This window comes from Mauremys mutica, chromosome 9, assembly GCF_020497125.1.
Source record: "Mauremys mutica isolate MM-2020 ecotype Southern chromosome 9, ASM2049712v1, whole genome shotgun sequence".
NCBI classification, from domain to species: domain Eukaryota; kingdom Metazoa; phylum Chordata; order Testudines; family Geoemydidae; genus Mauremys; species Mauremys mutica.
Window position 1 is genome coordinate 77600614 of NC_059080.1, and position 22699 is coordinate 77623312.

Genomic DNA, 22699 nt, shown 5'->3' on the forward strand with positions numbered 1-22699 from the left:
CCAGTCTGCAGACAAATTGGAGCGACCTCCTGTCTACTGTAATTTGTTCAAACTGACAGCAGCTTCAAAGGATTGTTCCAGCAGCTGCCTAGCCCAAGTGCTGACTGCAAGAAGGGATATGGTGTAGGAGCCACTACAATGGCTCTGTAGCATGTTTCTACTCAGGGGTGTTGTTTCATAGCCAAATAAGGCAGCTTCATGGGAGCTTCACAGTAGTGGAACAGTGAAAAACTGCCCTAAAACAGCTGGGAGTCTGCCCTAATGCCTCCAAGTGATTTGTAAAATTGTACCTGTATGTAGACAGGGTTAATTAGGCATCTGTGAATACTCTTTTTTAATTCTAGAAGTACAGCATTATTAATTTCTTCAGCACTGACCATGTGTTCAGCAATCTCCAGGGCTTTTCAGGCTGTAGTTGATTGTAACAGGAACATAGGACTAAAGTTTTAGGTATGATACTGAATCCTCAAGGCTTCCAAAGCACTTTGATTTAGGTCAGTAATGTATATTAAACATATGGATTCATTCTTCCGCCACTGAAATGCAGCCACCTTTGGTATGACATGCAACAGTTTAGTAATGTACGATAACTACTCAGGTAATTAGGAAAGAAAATAAAAAGTGCCCCACCCCACCCCCTGCTCTATTGAAACTGCAGAGAGAATTTCAGCAGCCAGAATGTTGGAGTTAGGGCTTTTGGCCATGATGCTGGGTTTGAGCCAGTGGTGTAGCAGTTAAAAAGTGGTGGACTAATCTATGCTCATCTTCATCTTCCCCGACTGAGAAGTCAGTTCACCCACAACTACACTACTGCTTTGGCCCCTGCATTTTTCTAAAAAAATGCCATAGTATCTTTAATTACCACAAGCAGGCAGAAAGCAGATTTTGGTTTTATGTCATAAGACAGTGGTTCCCAAACTTGTTTGGCCGATTGCTGCTCCAGGCCAATGGTAGCTGCTGGAAGCAGCACAGGCCGAGGGATGTGCTGGCCGCCACTTCCAGCAGCTCCCATTGGCCTGGAGCAGTGAACCGCAGCCAGTGGGAGCCATGATCAACCGAACCTGTGGACGGGGCAAGTAAACAAACCGGCCCGGCCCACCAAGGGCTTTCCCTGCACAAGTGGCGAAACAAGTTGGGGAACCACTGTCATAAGAACACAAGTCCCATCTTAAAGGCATCAGTTTCTAAATGAATAATGCAGTGCATTATATTGCCCTCAGCTACCAGGGGTCTGGAGCCCCGGGGGGGCGGGAGGGGAGATGCCACGAGCACATTTCAGGGAGTCCACCAAGCCGGGCTGGCATTAGACTTGCTGGGGCTTAGAGCACAAAGCCCACTGGATGGGGCTAAAGCCCAAGGCCCTGAGCCCCACCACCTGGGGCTGAAGTCTGAGCAACCTGGCTTTGCGGAGGCGCCTGTGGCACAGGGCCCTGGGCAATTGCCCTGCTTGCTATCCCCTAATGTGGGCCCAGGCTTTTATATGCAGAAAAACAGTTCTTGTAGCACAGGTGAACCATGGAGTTTTTATAGCATGTTGGAGGGGCCTAAGAAAGAAAAATGTTGAGAAGCCTTGATATAAGCAACTATTCAGCAGGATTAAGTACATCGCAATCTGGCCATTATCTCAACTGGGTAATAGAAAACCCATGGACTGGGACTTTTGAATGAAAGGGCAAGAATGAACAATAATGAATATTTTTGCAGGATTTTAAATCAGCCTTAGTCTGATCCATCAAATTTAGATCAGTGTGTGGTGACACAGATTCTGGCTATGCAACTGGAGTTGGGTGTTCTCTGTATAAGGAGTATGATCCCTAGCTCTGTATTTCTATGCTTCTAGTCTGCCAGAAACACTATGGATGAGACAGCAAGCGGGTGAAGGTTAGCTGGGCCATAGCATTTAGAGAAGAGAACATTGATCCAATATATACACTCCAAAAAAACCTTTTATTAAACTGAAACTGGAGTTTAAATTTTTATTTCCAGAGTGCCTTCATTTTAAAGCTCTAATGACTAGTAAGAATGATTTGCATCTGTTCACAGAATCTTTGCCTAGAGAGCACTAACTTTAGTCTCATACATAAATATTATGCTACTTTTGCTGAAGTAAGCTTAGAACTATCAGCATGTCTAGAGGCATGATAGGACCATAATCCCAGTCTTTCAATTGAGTTCAGTGGATCAGACCCAGAAAGATTCCATTTACTTCAGTGGGCTTTGTATCAGGCTCTCTGGCTACAATATAGTATTCTTACAAATGTATGTAAGGGCTGTTACAGCTAATGGAACTATTGATCTGATGTATGGGGGAAAATACACACACAGAATTACCATCAACCTTGGTGACAGTTATACCTGTAAATCTACCATATATCAAGGGAGAATGAGACAGTTCTCTAAACATAAAGGGTCCACAATAGTGGATCCTGTTACTGGATTAAAGCTTTAGGCAGTTTAGTCATCTTTAACAATGATAAATTACAGGATAATATCTGAGATCCGCCAAGGGAACAGATTTCTTCTGATTAGAAAACTATTTTGTAAGCAAATCCTGATGAGGTATTGTATTACAGAAACCAAATTATTTCCCCTTTCAACAATCTACACTGATGGTTTTAATTGGGGACTTCATGGGAAAGGTGGATTCAATTTTGTTCATTTTGTCACATTTCTGTTGCTTTGTGGGGGCTGATTCGCTTACATCAAGGTCCCTGTACATGACTCTGGCAAAAAGAGGCTATGATGTAAGTGAGAATCAGGTCCATTTTCTCAAACTCAGTTTTACACAAGAGTAGAGACTTCACATTTTGGACAGTTTCTTCATTAAATTAAATTGAATGGGAACAAATTTGTGTTGAGTTTATTGCAAAATATATTAAAATAGTACATACTGAGTCAATGGCAGGATTTTTCATTGAAGTATAAATTCATTTGCTTCTGGCTAAAGTTAATATCCTTGAAACATCTCAATTTGCATTGACGTTGTAAAACAGAAACATTTTAGATTTCATACACAATAGTTAGTTGAGTACTCAAAAATGTATCTCTAAAAGCTATAGTGGTGAGTTAACGCATGTGCATGCACAGCTGTCATATACATTCCCCCTTTGTGCATGCTGCTGTATTGGTAAGTGGTTGTGAATGGTAGGCATACCTGCCCTTTCTTACAAAAGGAATTTTTGCATTGGTGTAGTTATGCTTGTACAACTCCCCAATGTAGGCTGGGTCTACACTGCCACTTTCAATGCTAAAACTTTAGTCGTTCAGGGGTGTTGACCCCCCCCCCACCCGCGACAAAAGTTTTAGTGCTGAAAAGCACCAGTATAGACAGCAGTTTATTGCCAGAAGCCACGTTCCCAGCGATAAAGCAACCACTGCTCATTTGGGGTGGTTTTTTTTTTAAATTGCCAGAACTTGCTGCTGTGGCTGTAACGTGGGCAGTGTAGACATACCTGTAGATGTGATGCATTGGTGCAAAGTGAGTAGCACGGTGCAATTTACCGCACATTGATGTAGCTACCCTGGTGCAAAAATCCCATAAATACTAAAGGCCTAAATTTAAGGGATTCATAAACATATACACAGGAAAGGGATGGAAGATTGAAATGACAATTTTTGACTCCCTGTGTATTAGTCTTTGTATTTAGCCTCTCATATCCTGGACATCCTCCAGATACATTTTATTACTAGTAAGACACTGATGGGGGCAAGAAAGGAACAAACATGAATGATGAAGGAACTGAAAGGCTGCAGTGCTTTTCTAATCTGTGTATTTTATAATCTGCTAAAAAAATTGGCAGGCTTTCCCCTCTTAGAGGTTTAATAGAGGCAGCCCTATGGTTTCATATACTAAGTTTATTTACAAAATATGCTTTTAAACTGGAAGTTGGGTATTATGTGTAAGTGAAAGTAAACTACAGTTGTCAAACTACACGGTTCTTTTCCTTACTAATTCCCCCAATTCACTCATTTGCAATGGGTCTCCCAATCAGTGCAAATTAAAGAGGCTTTACTGGGCTTTAAAAGCCAGCAGTAATCATTGTAACCTAATTTTAAGGTGTACTGGGAGCCAGTAGAATAGCTGAGAAGAAGAGTAACATGATTGTTGAAATCAGAGAAATTTAAATGCACCATTGAATTGAGTGAACTATTACTATGTGATAGGTGGTTTAAAGAGATAAATTCATTAACCTTTGCTAATGTGGCTGTGCTCTTATTTTATATACTCCAAAATACATACCAACTGTGACACTGTATGGAATCTGGGGGACTGTGGACGTCCGGTGTCAGGGCTTGGCCCTCTCAGGCGCAGCTGGGACCCAGGGTGCCTCACCACAGACAGCAAGTAGGTCTGGGTCCAGACCCTTCAGCAGGGCGTTGAGCAAACCGTCTATAAGTCCCGGCCCTGGGCTAGGGCGGGGCAACCAGCAGTTAAAGCTCAGACCCTTCAGCAGGGGTTGAAGCAAACAAACAGCAGTTCAGGGGCTCAGACCCTCAGGCAGGGGCCAAGCAGACATACAGTACATAAGCCCCGGCCCTTGGGCAGGGCAGCCAGCAGTTGACTACGGTAAGTCCAGGCTCCTACGCCTGAGCGTTGATGTGAGGGGGAGACTGCCACCCGGGAAGGGGACAGCAGGGGGGACGCAGGCCCAACCACTCCACTGTGTCCCAGCCTGGGGCCCTAACAGCAGCAGTCAGTCAGCTGCTGTGTCAGTGGGGATCCTGGCCGCAACACACTGACATTGGCTCAGGGTCTGCTGCAGCCGGACTAGGGTTGCCTGCCCCCGGGCCACTTCCACTCTCCCCCTCCATTGGTACCTGTACATCCCCAGCGTCTTCCGCAGTGTCCCACACCATGGGCTCCTCAGGATACTGGGCGAGGGGAAGCTCAGGCAGCTCCTCTGGGCAGGCTCGGCCAGTCCTCCTCCAGGTAGCGAGCCCGGGGCAGGCCCGGCCCGGCCCGGCCCGGCCCAGCAGGAGCTAGAGCACTAGCGTCTGTCCTCTCCGGCAGCCAGCGGTCAACTGAGTGCTGGGGCTGGGCCTTTATACTTCCTGTCCCGCCCCTTGACTTCCGGGGGGTGGGAACAGGCGGCGGTGGCTCTGCCCACTGTGGCGTCCGTTCTGGCTCGGCCCTCTCAGGCGCAGCTGGGACCCAGGGCGCCTCACTACAGGGACACTTGAGGATATTATGAATATAAATACTGTAAAATTGTAATGAGTTATGCCAGATATAACATTTTTGCAGATACCTTACGTGGCCTAATTTGCCAGATGTGATAATTTCATTTATGTGTTTGTATCACCTTTGCATTATGGGTTATAGATATGTATATATGTCTATTTCAAAACTTGTGCTGTGCTTCTGGGTGACACCCCCAGACAGTTTGGCATCGGCACTGCCAAGCCTGCTTGATGTACCATCCAGAGCCATCAACTATACAATTGACCCACTGAGAGAAGGCAGATACACCTTATGACTCAGCTAGGCATGCAGGGACATGCCTATGGACAGAACTCTGAGGCTTTCAAGCCATGTGCTGGACAGCTTGTGTTTGAAACAAAGGAAGCATAGGCCACATGGCAAGAGACTATAAAAGACAGTTGCATTTTCTCCATTTTGTCTTCAATCCTGCTTCTTACCTCTGGAGGAACTTTGCTACAAACTGAAGCTCTGCACAAAGGACTGAATGACCCATCCAAGCTATGGATGTATTCCAGGGGGACTTTCAAGCCAGCAAACTCACCAATACCGCTAGGAACCTGATATATGGACTTTGAAGTCTTTGTATGTATGTATCTGACTGTTTTACCATCTCTCTTCTTGTTCTTTCCTTTCCCTTTATAATAAATCTTTAGTTTTAGACACTGAAGGATTGGCAGGCAGCATGGTATTTTGGGTAAGAGCCAAACCTATACTGACCTGGTGACGTGGCTGACCCTTTGGGGTCAGAAGAACATTGTGTATATGTGAGCAGAGTTTAAAATAACTTCTCACTGTACTGGACTTAAGTGCTGATGGGAGCCAGAGAACTGGAATGTATAAAGGGGGCTGTGATTTCTTTTTTGCTTCTTGATAACCAGTGTGGGGGTCAGAAGCACAATTTGTGACTGGTTGAGGAGAATAACTTCAGTGTTACTCTCAAGACTGGTGGGTATCTGCTCTCCCTTTTGCAGCCTGCCCTGACCTTGGCATTTCCAGTGAGGGCTGCCCTGGGCATCATGGGTCACACCAATATGTTGCTGGACTTGTTCACTAGCCCTGCTAGGAATTTTCTTGTAAAAACCTAACACAGCTTTTAGTGAGGGTTAATACAGCCAGTAATGATCAAATTAGAGAATTAAGTAAGAATTATGTAAGTTCTGTTAAGATAAGAAGCCATGATTTCAGTGGGAAAGTGATCAAATTAAGGAGTAAGGGCCAGATTTGTGTTTCAGTTAGAGCAGTTAAGATCATGGAATCACCACTGAGACCTTATTTCAAGTTTGCACAGGTGTAATTGCTGTTAGAATTTAGCCCCTTGTTGGAGAAATTCTGCTCAGTTTTATGCCCTGTGACATCAGTGGGATTTTTTACAGTATCAGAACACACAGTTCATTTACAGGAATTTCCTTCTGCTGATGTGGGTTCAGCTTTCATCCTTCTCAACTGAAAACATAATGCTCTCACAGATGCTTCTTATCTGGTCTTCACAGTGAATCCTCAGTCAGATTGGAAAGTAATGCATATTACAGACCACTGTTTTGATTTGTGTTACCATCAGAGGTACTTACGGATGCCAGCAAAGAACGGACTGCCAGAACTGGAGGCTCAGATTTGCATGTGAATTTGAAAACTAGAAGTGTTGTCAGAGTCGAGGTGACGCTAAGCACCCTCAATTCCTATTGATTTAAGAGGGTTTGAGAGTGCTCAGCCCTTCTCAAGAGCAGCCCATAACAATCTTATCTTTCCATGGTAAAAGCAGCTCCTTCCACCAAGTACCCAGTACTTCTAAGCACTTGCACCAAATAAGAGCACCACTTACTTGGTGAAAGTACTTGGAAGAAATTTAAGCCTTTGTCTTCCCATCATGCTGCAGCAGTGCAGTTTGTCAGCATCTCCATGTATTAAGAAAGCTAAAAAGGCACCTAACAGAAGTGTGAAAGCTACTTTGACAGCTCTAACTTTGACATACAGTGAGCCTGATTCAACAGCCAATGAAGTCAAGGGGAGTCTTTCCTCTGACTTGAGTACACTTGGATGAGGCCCAATATGAATATTTTGATGCGGTTCCCCTTCAAGATCTTCTTTTCTGTGCAACAAGCAAGCACGTTGGATAACTGCTTCATGCGTTTCCCACATTCTTCAGTCCTGAAACCCAATTTTCATTGAAGTTTAAAAAAAGCAGATATTTTACAGATAAGTTATTAATGTTACAGGAAATTTCAACAGCTTGTAGGTATGATGATGCTATAAAATTTACTAGTAAATTCTTAGTTTTAACTGTCATTTTGCTCAGATTTATTCATTCATTCTGGCATTTGATTGAGCTGATTTTTATTACTTTGGTTTGAGAGGCCTTTCATTCACTACTTTTGTAATGTCTTCTCTAGGTTATCAGAAGCCAAGCTTCATCCTCTAGGGTTTGAAACAAGTTACCTCAATGGCACTCACATGAACTCTCCCCAAAATATCAACTGATCTTAACATCAAAATATACACTTTGCACATTGAGGGTTTGTTACATACCCCAGAGTCTAGTTCGGTTTCATGCAAACTGTATTGTGTCTTTACATGAGCTTCACATACTGTAATTTCTTTCTTTGATATGTAAAGAATGCAGTACTTTATATTGTATATAAAAGCATTCTTCAATAAAATGGAAATAGGATTTTTAAGGCTTTGACTGGGAAGCTTTAGTATTGGTGTAACTTAGTTGGTTTGATCTGGTCATCTGTGGGGACGATACAATGGGACATAATTGGGGTGACCAGATGTCCAGTTTTATCGGGACAGTCCAGATATTCAGGGCTTTGTCTTATATAGGCACCTATTACCCCCCACCCCCATCTCAATTTTTACTCTTGCTATCTGGTCATCCTAGACATAATTAAACCAAAACTATGACAGCAGTGTGTATTTATGTAATCTTTTGTATGCTGTATAAGACAGAATGCTGGCATATGGAGAGTGGAAAAGAAATTTTTTGAAATAGAAACCAGGATCAATGTTATATATCAGTAATTATATTAATATAGATGGAGTAGAGAAAAAGCCATAGAGTAATGTAGCATATGGGCTAAAACCAATATCTGATGGAGAAATAAAAAAAGCCTACATGACAGAGGAGAAAAATGTAGAAAAATAGCAGGATTAAGGGTCAGATCTCTCAGTTCCATAAAAAGCATAGCTTTTTTAATAAGTGAATCTTATTTCAGTCCAAAGTCTGCTTTCCTCTGACTAGGTTGAGTTTTTCTGCATCTTGTAAATATGCACAATGGATTGTTTTCCATTGGAATGGGTAGGGGATAGAGAATTAATAAATTGATTTAAAAGTATTGAGTTTCAAAATAGCTAAAACTTGGGAGGGAAGTATAGAAAATTTTCAGTTATAAGAGACTAATGCACCTAGGTAAACATTCACTTCTGGTTCAAAACAGAATGAACGGATGGGGTTGCATGTGACCCTCCATGGAGAAGCCTTCTAAATCCAGGAAGGAGTCTTGAGGATTTATTTCCATTTTCTTCTGCCTCATACTCTCATGGCCCCGCCTCATGATGAACATTATCATTCTGGCCAAAGAAAGCAGAATGTAATTCCTTATTCTGTTAGAAGTGACCCTGCTGAGCAATGCAATGTACTCACTCCCTTCTGAGTGAGTTGGCTCTGCTGGCCTGGAAAAATATAGGATACCAGGAGCAGAAACTGAACCCCGGTGTTTTTTGGGACAGCGTAGATCTATTCCTGACCTACATCACATCACATCTACAGATGCCTCCCTCCCCTTACAGCCTATCCATAAACACATCCTTCCACTTACACTCATTTGTGATAGCAAAACCCTGAAGCCAGGACCCACCCATATGTGCATTTCTGTGGGTGCACATAGCGAACCCATCCTGGGAGTTGGTGGGACATAAGAGTACTTCTAACACTAAATTGGCCAAGGTCTGAGCTACTAATCATAAAGGCGTTGCCACCACTACTCAGGTTGAATTAGTAGCTTACTCAATTGATTTCAATAGGATTTCTTGTGGTGTAAGATACTGCTTAACTTCAGCAGAATTGGGCCATGCATAGTTTAACCTTACCATACATTTGGGACCTAATCCTGATCCTACTAAGGTAAGTGGGAAAATCTGTATTAACATTAGTGGGAGCAGAATGAGCTTTTGATGGATATGCAAAATAAAAGACTAAGGGTATGGCTACACTGGCGAGTTGCAGCGCTGGAAAGCCTCCACCAGCGCTGCAATTAGTAAGTGGCCACACCTGCAGGGCACTTCAGCGCTGCAACTCCCTGGCTGCAGCGCTGGCCGTACACCTCACTCAGCATGGGGAATAAGGATTCCAGCGCTGGTGCTGCAGCGCTGGTCATCAAGTGTGGCCACACACCAGCGCTGTGATTGGCCTCCAGGGTATAAGGATGTATCCCAGAATGCTTTTATAAATTACTCTCTTTGTTTTGTTATGCAGCCTCTCTTTGTTTTGTTATGAACTTATCTAAAAAACAAACAGAGCTCCTGTTTACAGCCAGGTACAGATGATCACAGCAAACAATCAAATGAGAGGCAGGCAGGGAGGGAGTGAAACAGCGGGGAGTCGTGTTGGCTGCAGGCTGTTTGCAATTAAGAGTTAAGACTAAGGGGTCGGAAACATGTTCTGATTTTTCAATGCAGGAAGCTAAACACACAGTGTTGGCTCCAAAAATCCCATCACTCCCAACAGCGCTGCAAATACTGCAAATGTGGCCACACACCAGCGCTGGTAGCTGTGAGTGTGGCCACACACCAGCGCTGGCCCTGCACAGCTGGATGACCAGCGCTGCAAACTACCAGCGCTGCAAACCGTAAGTGTAGCCATACCCTAGTCATCAGAAATAGCATATGATTTTAAGTTCCAAACGCAATTTTCCTTGAAACATTTGTCAAGGCTAGGTTCTAGTCCTGAAGCTATGCTTATTCATATTGCTCAGAAACTCTTAATCACACCTCTTCCAGATAGTATTTCTTGTTTTAGGTGTGGGTTGCTTTGCATGTTTTGTTATTCATTAATCTTCCTTCTCTTAGGGGAGTCCTTTCGTTTCCTCTTCAAACCATATGTTTGGTGGTAGTGCATTTTGTAAGTGTGCAGCCTGTCACATATAGTTCTTATAAAGAGAATTAGATTATATTGGCATCTTGTATTCTTAAAAAGAACAGCTGTTACTTTGTTTAAACTGTTTAAAATAGAATTTTTTGACACACATGGGTTGGTTTGTAAATATGGGAGAGCTTTCCTGTTTTGTACTCCCTATGCAGGGTATCCTGTATGTTAATCAAACTCCTGAATGTTTTGAGTTTTATGCTATCTGCTAAAGATTATGTAAACACATGTAGCTTTGATTTTAAAGGAATGCTGTCTACTTAAAAATCCTATAAGAGACAAATGTCCACATCTACACTGAAAATAACACCTTCCAGCAGTTTCCAAACTTTATTGGTTCACATACCATCTTTAAATTGTTGTGAAGTGAATTGATGAAACATCAAGCTCATATATCACCAGTGGATGTGCTACAGTTTGGGAACTCCTGCTTAGATTAAAATTGAAAGAATGTCTTAAAGTTTACTTTAGTGTTTGTGGCTTTGTTTAATTCTTGCATTTTTCCTGGCTTCAACAAAAAAAGACAATTTCATTTTCACTTTACTACTTCACTTGGACAATAAGTTAGGAATTAAAATTTTAACTGGAACAAAACAAAGTAAGAAAACATTGAAAGGGCAGTTCTGATTTTACATAGATGACCGCTAACTGGATTCATTCTTTGAGAGATTCGGGGTAAAATTTTTAAGTATGCTTAAATGATTAGGTGGCTGGAACACATGACTTATGAGGAGAGGCTGAGGCAACTGGGATTGTTTAGTCTGCAGAAGAGAAGAATGGGGGGGATTTGATAGCTGCTTTCAACTACCTGAAAGGGGGTTCCAAAGAGGATGGATCTAGACTGTTCTCAGTGGTAGCAGATGACAGAACAAGGAGTAATGGTCTCAAGTACAGTGGGGGAGGTTTAGGTTGGATATTAGGAAAAACTTTTTCACTAGGAGGGTGGTGAAGCACTGGAATGGGTTACCTAGGGAGGTGGTGGAATCTCCTTCCTTAAAGGTTTTTAAGGTCAGGCTTGACGAAGCCCTGGCTGGGATGATTTAGTTGGGGATTGGTCCTTCTTTGAGCAGGGGGTTGGACTAGATGACCTCTTGAGGTCCCTTCCAACCCTGATATTCTATGATTCTATGATCAAGATTAAGAACAAGTGCTACCATAGACAAAGTAAAGAGTGCAAATAACTTGATGAACACTCCCTCATTGGCTTTGACCTTTATGCCATTTTGGGGAGTGATGTTTTTGGCAAGTCTTTTTTCACTTCCTTTCCATCTCTTTATTTTGTCTTCACTTTGAAGTCCTCTTTATCCACAAGGCTATAGCACAGCTATACTATGAAGGTCTCCGTTTTCAGGCTTGGCCTGGAAACTCTGGTTTTTAGAAGTACTAATGTAAAACTGGAAAGCTAAGATCATTAACGTATTCCACACCATGATTTCAGTCCCTTGGGATGTGAAATCTGGCTGTATTTTTTTCTAGTTTTGAGGATACAGGTCTTGACTCTAGACCAAATGTGCTTCCTTCAAAAACATAGAAAGCTTTGAACAGCTCTATGCAGTATAGCTGCTGCAGCAGCTATTAGTCTGCTGGAAAAGTCCCTGTCTTCAACATTAACTGGTCAGCGTGTATCTTATAAGCATAAGGATTACCAGACAATGGGATACGTAGGTTATATCCTTATGAGGAATGTAGGATCAAAGTACTTTTAGTAAGCCCATATTTAGTTAGGATGATGCATGGAATACACTGGAACCCATGCAATAAACACTGATAATGCAAGAGATCAAATTCACACCACTGAATTATCAAATCCTACCAAACGAGAAGCTGCTCATCCCTAGTAGATTGCTGCTGTCATGATTGAATGAAGTTATTGCTTCACAATGGCAGCTTAGGGTGCAGTTATCACCACTCTGGCAACCCAAGGGAAACTACTGCTCCCTTGGTGGCCGAATAGGGGCTGCTTTTCATTGGGCAGGAAAGCAGAAAGGGAATGAAGGAAGAAAATAATTTTTAAAATTTGGATCCAAATACTATATGTATTATATTTAGGCTGTCAAGCGATTAAAAAAATTAAGTGCACAGTTAAAAAATAGAATACCATTTATTTTAAATATTTTTGGATATTAAATACATTTTCAAATATATTAATTTCAATTATACTACAGAATACAAAGTATAGTGCTTACTTTGTATTTATTTTTGATTGAAAAATATTTTGTTTTTACAGTGCAAATATTTGTAATTCACCTCATACAAGTACTATAGTGCAATCTATAATGAAAGTTGAACTTACAAATGTAGAATTACACCTCTACCTCGATATAAAGCTGTCCTCGGGAGCCAAAAAATCATACTGCGTTATAGGTGAAACCGCGTTATATTGAACTTGCTTTGATCCACATGAGTGCGCAGCTCCGCCCCTCTGGAGCACTGCTTTACCGCGTTATATCCAAATTCGTGTTATATCGGGTCGTGTTATATCGAGGTAGAGGTGTATATAAAAAAGCTGAATTCAACAATAAAACAATGTAACACTTTAAAGCCTACAAGTCCACTCAGTCCTACTTCTTATTCTGCCAATCACTATAACAAACAAGTTTGTTTACATTGACGGGAGATACTGCTGCCTGCTTCTTGTTTACAATGTCACCTGAAAGTGAGAACAGGTGTTCACATGGCACTTTTGTAGCCAGATATGCTAAACATTTGTATGCCCGTTCCATGCTTCGGCCACCATTCCAGAGGACATACTTCCATGCTGATGATGCTTATTAAAAAAATAATGTGTCAATTAAATTTGTTACTGTACTCCTTGGGGGGAGAATTATATGTCCCCTGCTCTGTTTTACCCGCATTCTGCATATATTTCATATTATAGCGGTCTTGGACGATGACCCACACATGTTCATTTTAAGAACACTTTCACAGCAGATTTGACAAAACGCAAAGAAGGTACCGATTTGAGATTTCTAAAAATAGCTACAGCACTTGACCCCTGGTTTAAGAATCTGAAGTGCCATCCAAAATCTGAGAGGGACGAGGTGTGGAGCATGCTTTTAGAAGTCTTCAAAGAGCAACACTCCGATGCGGAAACTACAGAACCCAAACCACCAAAAAAAGAAAACGAACCTTCTGCTGGTGGCATCTGACTCAGATGATGACAATGAACATGCGTCAGTCTGCACTGCTTTGGATCGTTATCAAGCAGAACCCATCATCAGCATGGAAGCATGTCCTCTGGAATGGTGATAGGAATCTTTAACGCATCTGGCACGTGAATATCTTGTGACGCCAGCCACAACATTGCCATGTGAACACCTGTTCTCACTTTTCAGGTGATATTGTAAACAAGAAGCAGGCAGCAGTATCTTCTGTCAATGTAAACAAACCTGTTTGTTACAGTGATTGTCAGAATAAGTAGTAGGACTGTGTGGACTTGTAGGCTCTAAAGTTTTAGACTGTTTTGTTTTTGAGTGCAGTTATGTAACCAACTAAAAAACCCCAAAACCCTACATTTGTAAGTTACACTTTCATGATAAAGAGATTGCACTTCAATACTTGTATGAGGTGAATTGAAAAATACTGTTTCTTTTGTTTATGATTTTTACAGTGCATATATTTGTAATAAAAAATATAAAGTGAGCACTGTGCACTTTGTATTCTGTGTTGTAATTGAAATCAATATTGAAAATGTAGAAAAACATCCAAATATATTTAATAAATTTCAATTGGTATTCTGTTGTTACAAGTGCAATTAATATAATTAGGGCTGTCAATTGCAGTTGACTCACGTGATTAATTTTTGAGTTAATCACAATTTAAAAAATTAGTAACTTTTAAATTGGACTAATTCCATCTCCAAAGTGATGACTGTCCAAAGCACTTTAATGTTGCTTTTGTAGCTTGAACCATAAGCAGAAGAAATCTGAGACAGAACTGTAAATCTGTAATTCACAGTTGCCAGTTGTGGATGGATGGCTAGATAACAAGAGAAAGGACTAAAGAACTTGGCCCACTATGTTTAAAATCTGACTAGAAGAGTCCTTTTAGAGGATCAAACAGTAACTATTAAGATTTGCTATGTATGTATGTGCAGGGCTGCTTATAGAATTTTTGAAGTGTTACAGTAGTTGGCAAATAATGACTTTTTAGTGAGAGCTGGTACCACACCATAGTATGTGAGATGTGGTGAGTACAGGGACAGTCTGCACCAACAGGAGTATCTGGTGTGGGACAATAACTGCTGGTAAATTGATGTATCCACTGCATTTACCCATCAATAAGTGCTCATATTAACTCCTGCTTGACAAATTATAATGGGCTGGCCAAAAGTCTGTATGATAATGGTTTCCCATGTGAGATGCTAGCTCAGTCCAGTGTGAAGGTGGAGATGCTACTCTGATGGCCTGTATAGCCAGCTTGAAAGTGGTGATGGCACACTTCCCAGAGGGAGCCACATGTCTAGCTCTTCATGACTGGGAGGATGATTTATTATTTGTATTACCATAGCACCCAGGGGCCCCATTCACCTCATTGTGCTAGATGCTTTCCAAATGCAGAACAAGATGACTTTCTATCCTAAGAGGCTTACAATCTAATGATAAGACAGGAGACAGATGATATACCGGTAGATGGAGTATAACTCAATAATGAGACAGTATTGGTCCTCATGATAAGCAGTGCACTCTGTACACTAGAAGCCTAACTTGTCAAGGGCTTTGTTAGCATCACAGCAAAGGACACTTGAAGAGATTTGAATAATGGATAACAGTTGTGGATATTTATGGGGAACACTGCCCAATAGCAAGGGGCAGCATGAGAGAAAGCACTAAGGTGTTTGTTTGAAAATGTAACAAGTGGGCAGTGGAAGATAGCATCATGGGCCAACTGCAGGCGAGCACTGGCAGCTCGATAGTAAATAAGAGACAATTGATAGCATGGGGCTTGACTATGAAGGGTCTTAAAGTAACTACAAGCAGCTTATGTTTGATTTAGTAAAGAAGAGGGAGCCAATGGAGCGATTCAGAGAGAAGGGTGACATGATCAAGTGACAGGCTTGGGGCAGAGATCTTAGCAGCAACATTCTGAATGGATACGAGTAGGGAAAGATTGCATTTGTCAAGTCCAGAGAGAAGGATGTTGCAGTAAACGAGACAAGAATTTTAGCTGCATGGATGGATAGGAAAGGCTGCATCTTAGATGTTACACAGAAACAGTGAGCAAGATTTAGCTATAAACAGTATGTGAGGACCAATTTGAAGATGATCTCCAGGTACACACCTGAGTAACAGGCAGGATGGTGCCTGATGTCCAGAGTGATTGAGAAAAGAGTAGCAGGGAGGGCTTGGGTAGGAAAATTAGGAACTGTGTTTTAGCCATGTTTAGCTTGAGCTGGTGGCTAGATATTCACAAGAAAGTGTCAGAGACAGCCCAAGATTTTAGGTTGGGCAGGAGACAACAGGCCTGGAGTAGGGAGGTAGATCTGAGGTATCAGCATAAAGATGGCAGTTTAATATGTGCTTGCAGATGACATTACCCAAAGGTAAGTGTACAGCACAGTCACCTTGAATGGGGGATAAAGTAAAGGGCCGCTGATGCATATCCAACCCAAGTGATCTGACAATCTAAAATATTTTTATAAATATGGGCCCAGATCACTCAATTACAGCCCAGAAGTTCACTGTGCAATTCTATTCAGGGGTATAAAAACAGTCTTTGCAGTCTCTGGATGATCTTTTTCCATAGTTTAAGACAGTTTACAGACCCCAGGGGCCCTTTAGCAGCCACATATCAGTGAAGCATAGGATAGCCACAGCTACAGTGCCATGACGATACCCCTTACACTGGCAACAGGGAGGATGTAGGACTTGCTATGTCAGCTCTGTACAGTGGAAGAATATCATGCACCATGATGATCTAGTCATGTCTAGCTATGCTGAATTTAAGGCCAGAATATGCCAGCAATGCAGCTGCTTTGCACTGCACCTTAGGATCTGGTGCATATTCATAATTCTGCACTACTATGATAACACATTAGTGATATTGTGAACTAACAAGTTAAAGAGATCCAAGCATGATCTAAAGGCAAAGATTATGACTTACATGTCAGGTTAAAGATAAGTACTGGTTAATCAAAATAAGTTACTCTCTTGATTTTCAGATATGACAAAGGCTTTTTATCTTAATGTTGAAGGATTTTAGGACAATTATGTAAACATGAAACCTGCCTGCACAGAAGTGATTTTTATACCTTCTTAGAAAGAGTACAGTAGCATCCTATTTTAGAAATATGTGGTTGTTTGAAAAAAATAATTCCTTATTTCTAAATGAAAGTGGAGTCATTTGCACTCCTAGAATGTTGTAAATTAGTATCTTGTTTTATTGTAGAAGATTGATATATTAATATAACAAGTACTGTATATGACTTACAGGTTTTAAATGCACAGAGAGCTGGATACAAGGCAGCTATAGTTCACAATGTTGATTCTGATGACCTGATTAGCATGGGATCCAACGACAGTAAGTACAGGTATCACTTCTCTCCTATTTGAAAGTTATTCCACCCACTATAGTGTATGGTATTAACTTCAGTTTATTATAATCAGGAGTTCCCCTTGTTTTAATGTATTTAAGATGTTAGAAGCTGCTGTGTGCATGTATGTGCATGCTTTATATGGTATTTGCACCATTATGGTGTTTGTGTTCTGTGCAAGCATTGTTCTGTCTATTCTCCTTGTTGAAATTTTGGTTCAGCTTTTCCATGGAAGTCAAGTGGTTAAAATTTATGAGCTAGAAGAATGTGATTGGCCCAATAAACATCTGGGATGATGTCAGTTCTCTTTTGTTATTACTGAAGTAGGAATACAGCAAAAAATAGTTACTGCTGCTCCATGGCATGAGGATCCAAAACATATTGTAATTTTTGGGTAGGGAGTCTTTTCATGCTGACTGTTCTGTGCACAGCTGACTATTCACCTAAATAACACCCAAAAGATTATACATGTACACGTATAATTTTTCACTGGAATAAATGAAGGTATTCCCAAAACAGCATACAAGAGGTACGATTCTACTGTTTGCTGTTTTGATATGATACGTTCATTAATTAGTAAGTTGAGAACATATTTGCAAGGTGGCTGAAATGTCAGTTTCTTCTTGTGGTATGTATTTCAGTGTTTAATGAGAAAATGTTCATGTGATTTACTGTTGAAGATTTAAAATGTTCTTTATCTCTAAAGTAGCACACTGCCACATAATCCCACTGTTGCCAAGAAAAAGTATTCAATTTCTACTATTGCATATTTTGGATAGATACCAAATATTGGTTCTGTCTTTAGTGCTGTTAGTTTTCTGTGATATTTTGATCCTTTTCCTTCACTTTTCTTCAACTGACTGAGTACTGAACAGGAACGTAACTGTGAACAAACACTATTTCCAGATAAAGAGACACCTTTCAGTGAGCTGAGAAATTCACTTTCAACAGACAAAACACTAAATTGTGGGAAAGCTGCATGAAGTGTTCTCAGTGAAGTCCCCAAGCTTGTGATGCTTGCTTGGTTTCAAGTTTAGCTATAAACTCAAAATGCAAGAGAAGTTTGCAAGAAACCTTTGAAACAGTTTCAAGTAACCACAGGCCGTTATATGTTTTTTGCATTGCACTCAGAAAAGTATGATTCCACATAGTTTCTTTGGGAAACCTGAACACTTTGATGTCAACCAAATTTCACTGGAACTTTGGATTCATTCAGCCTTGAAACTTAAAGTCATACGTGCAAACCCACATGAACTGAAACCAAGTAAGATGTTCACCAGGAGTCCTGGGAAGCAAACCCAGACACTTCACACAGCTTTAGTTAGTACATAAATGAAGCCTGTGTTGTTAGCTGCCCTACATTTTGCACCTCTCTTTTAATATGTACCTTTATATATTTGCTTTTATGGCAGCCTGTAGTTATAGTTATGGCACAGGACTGGGAGTCACCTCTGACACTTCAGGCCTGAAGTGTCAAACTGAGGATCCAAAATTAGAGTCTGCTTTTGAAAATTTAGACCCTAACCCAGGGGTGGGCAAACTACGGCCTCTGGGCCAGATCCGTCCCATCAGGGCTTTGGATCTTGCCTGCGAGATTGCCACTCCCATGGTGCTTTGGGCCCCACGCTGCTGCTGGAAGCAGCCAGCACCTTGTCCCTGTGGCCCCTGGGGGAGGGAGGGCAGAGGGCTCCAGGCGCTGCCCTCGCCTCCAGGCACCGCCCCCCATAGCTCCCATTGGCCAGGAATGGGGAACCGCAGCCAATAGGAGCTTTGGGGGAGGTACCTGCAGGGGACGGCAGTTGCGGAGCCCTCTGACCCACTCCCCCAGGGGCAGCAGGGATGTGGTGCCAGCCGCTTCCAGGAGCGGCATGGCATGGGGCCAGGGCAGGCAGGGAGCCTGTCTTAGCCCCGCTGCGTGCCGCTGCCACTCCGGAGCTGCTCCAGGTAAGCGGCACTGGGCCAAAGCCCGCACTCCAAACCCCTCCTTCACCCCAACCCCTGCTGCACCTGTCCTTCACCCCTGCCCTGAGCCCTCTTGTACACTTCACACCCCTCCTGCGCCCCAACCCCTGCCCTGAGCCCCTTCCTGCACACCATACCCCCTCCCACACAACAACCCCCTGCTCCAGCCCTACATTCATGGCCCCGCATGCAATTTCCCCACCTAGATATGGCCCTCGGGCCAAAAAGTTTGCCCACCCCTGCCCTAACCTTTCTATACTTCTGTGTCTCCATCTGTCAAGTAGGAACTAGTACGTCCCTTTCTCACAAGGCCAAATTCACTGTTGACTTAAGCAGTTGCCACTCCGTTGAATTCAGTGGAATTGAAGCCACTTGGTGAGTTGTTCCTTCTGTGTGTAAGACACATTGAGATGGACCATAGAGTAGCACAAAATGTATTGTATGGATTTCTTGAGTTAGTAGAGCTCTAAAAAGCTATTTCTATTTCAGATGCATCAGTGACACCTCAAAGTGTGCAAAAATGTTACGCAGTTAAAACCTGCCTTTCAAACCTTATAATATAGTATTACTCAAGACCAATATTTATATATTTTCTGAAATAAGATGAAGCACTGTTGAAATGAACAAGTGTAAGTTAGTAGAGCATCTGTATTGTTGTTTCCTCTCTTTCACTTGTTTTTTTTAATACTGGGTGTTCCTCACCTGAGGTCAAGAGAAATGTTGCAAGTTTTTGTGATTGCATTCTGTGACGGGGGGAAAAAAATAATGTTGTTTTCCTTCAATCGGATTTCTTGTGAATAGTGAGGTTGGGCTTGCTTATTTCCTCCTTTCTACTTTTGGACTTTTTCCAGCCTAAAGTCATCTCCACTCCTTCATTTATAGGAAAATGTGGAACATATAGGACCAGATCCTCAGCTGGTATAAGTCAGCATAGCTCCTTGAAGTCAATGAAGCTATGGCAATTTATACCAGCTGCAGTCTGACTATAATTAGTGATGCTTTGGTTAAACTGTAATTTACCAAAGGATTTCTTGTTATCTTAAATATTTTTGAAGAATTATCAGTTGATGTTTGCACAGACAGCAACTCTAAGATACCACTACTAGTAGCACAGGATATCATTTTGTAGGTGGACACTTTAGTTAACAGAATGTGTTAATAGCATATTGTATACTAAATCTATCTTAGAAGAGGTCTCCACACACTGATTGTCTTTTAAAGAGCCATGAAGACATCATGAGACAGTCTTAATTATTGGTGTGCCCATAGAGACTGAGTTATGTATGTCAGTGCTAGTCTTTTGTTCTTTTTATGAACAGTTGAAGTTTTAAAGAAAATTGATATTCCGTCTGTCTTTATTGGTGAGACATCAGCTAATTCACTGAAAGACGAATTCACTTATGAAAAGGGGTAAGTAATTATTTATCCTTTTAAATATGTAACCTAATATGCAGTAACATCATTCCTTGGACTGTTATCACCTCTGTTTAACCTTTACTGAAGATCAAGAATTTTTTTCTGGATGAAATCCTGGCCAAACTGAAGTCAATGGAAGGCTTGCCATTGACTTCACTGGGGGCCAGGATTTCACCCTGTGTACTTTAAACATTGACTGTAAGATGCTTGATCCCTATGAGATTGTGTGTAAGTATTTTTAAATAAATAGATGCTCTGGCAGAGTGGTCAGTCTAAGAATCTGAAATTGTGAAAATAAAAAAGAAAATCAGACTTTTCAGTAGCTCTTTACTTTAGGCCACAGTTATTCTGACAGGCTGCAGCAAAGATGTAGTTGCTCTTAAGTTTTTAAGTTCTCTTGAAGAATGCTTACTGAATACTATTTATTGAGCCTGTCAGCCTGACCAGTACTTTGGCAAGCTTCTTGGGATTTATAAGATATTTGTGGCCACTTTCACATTCTTAAAGGATATTGCACATTAGACGTTACCTATGGGGAAGCATCATCTAAATTTCACATCCAGCATGTTTACTCAAAACAAAACTCATGTGTTTGTCAAACTTTAATGTATTTACTATAATTAAAACAATGGTGTAATCACTGATAAAGTTACACATTTATGAATTTATGATAAAAACACTCACTTATTCATACTGATGGTAGGCTGGCTCCACTTCTCCCCCCCACGCTCCCCATTTTTCACTCCTTTTGGTCTATCAATTGAAAAACTTGCAGCTTATGGTTCATTGTTAACAGATGTTTTTAAAAACTTGGGCAAGGCCCATTTGTACTGATTTATTTAAGTTTTACTGTGTCTGTCTCAGGAACAGAATACCTGATGCAGTGTCCACTGAAGTCATTGGAAAGTCTTCATTGACTTTAGTGGGCTTTGAATCAGACCATTGGTGCATTATATAATTTATATAATACAATAGCAATAAAATATTAGAAACCCCCAGCCATACCTTTAAATCAGGGGTTGGCAACCTTTCAGAAGTGGCATGCCGAATCTTCATTTATTCACTCTAATTTAAGGTTTCACATGCCAGTAATACATTTTAATATTTTTAGAAGGTCTCTCTCTCTAAGTCTATAATATATAACTAAACTATTGTATGTAAAGCAAGTAAGGCTTTTAAAATGTTTAAGAAGCTTCATTTAAAATTAAATTAAAATGCAGAGCCCCCACCCCCGGACTGGTGGCCAGGACCCAGGCAGTGTGAGTGCCAATGAAAATCAGCTCGCGTGCCACCTTCGGCACCCGTGCCATAGGTTGCCTACCCCTGCTTTAGATCATACAGAGATAAACAGATACCAACCCCAAACATCTTCCAATATTAGCCTAATATAAATCTTATACAACTAATTAAAATTCACCAGTCCAAACCCAAAATCCCACTCTTCACCATGATGATTGAAAATTTAAACAGTTACATGTCCATCAAGTAATAGTATTTGCTCTGAACAAGCAACATTTTTCAAGGCTGTCCTAAGAGAAATAGGCGTGAACTGAATTTTCGTCACTCAGTTGGATAGTTGCTACAAAAACACAAGTCTAAACAAAATTCTTCCTCCTGGTTTCATAGCAGCAGCACGTCCTGCTGACATGAGAGACTCAACTTTGTAAGGACCTAACCTCAGGACTCTGCTTGATAGACTGTAGGAGCGCAGGTGACATACGGGTTTGTAGGGTAGAATGCTAACTACCCTAGTCTAGCTAAGCCCTTCTAGCTATTGTAGTTATATTAGTACTGAACTCAGAGGAAACAGTCTATTCTACTCTCCAGGATACAGGGAAAGGTGCCACAGACGTAGAGGTGGTAGTGTCAGGGCAAATGGAATAGCAACATAAATTAAGATATTGGCTCTGCCAGTTCTTGGAGGCTACAACTCACAAAAATGAAGCAGCATGAAAGTAATTCTATATGCGAACTGTAGAGAATATGGGAATTACTCTACAGTTGAGTCCTGTTACAGTCTGATTGAATGGCACACGAGCCATGCCGCTAACTGTTTCACATCAGATATTGTTTTATGGCGCTATGTTATTTCAAGGCATTCATGGGAAGGGAAACAAGTCACTGAATATTGATGGAATATATGAAATCATGCTGAAATATAGATTCTCTCTTATACTTATGTATTTTTGCAGTTATACTACAGAAAGATTTTTGAATTAATGCAGCTGTAATGAACACATACAAAGCTTGCCTCTAAAATTTGAGCTAGGTTTGGCAAGATTACTAAGGTTCGCAAATCTTTCCACAACACTAGGCAAGTTTTCAGTAGCTTGGAAGGCAGCATAGTCCAGTGACTGGTATATGAGAGTGAGTTATACGGTATCTGTTTTTTTGTTGTACAGCTTAGGTGTGTCACTTAAACATGGTAAAACTTTGAAAAGGAACT

At 41.3% G+C, this 22699-nt stretch overlaps 1 protein-coding gene across 3 annotated transcripts in view; it reads left to right on the plus strand.

Annotated features, from left to right (window-relative positions):
* The window catches only part of RNF13 (ring finger protein 13), a 105301-nt gene that overhangs the window by 46340 nt on the left and 36262 nt on the right, over positions 1–22699 (plus strand). For all 3 annotated transcript variants that reach the window (XM_045029910.1, XM_045029909.1, XM_045029911.1), the window contains exons 5-6: positions 16775–16862; positions 20157–20247. In XM_045029910.1, the coding sequence (XP_044885845.1) occupies positions 16775–16862; positions 20157–20247 (179 nt within the window). The remainder of the gene's footprint in view (positions 1–16774; positions 16863–20156; positions 20248–22699) is intronic.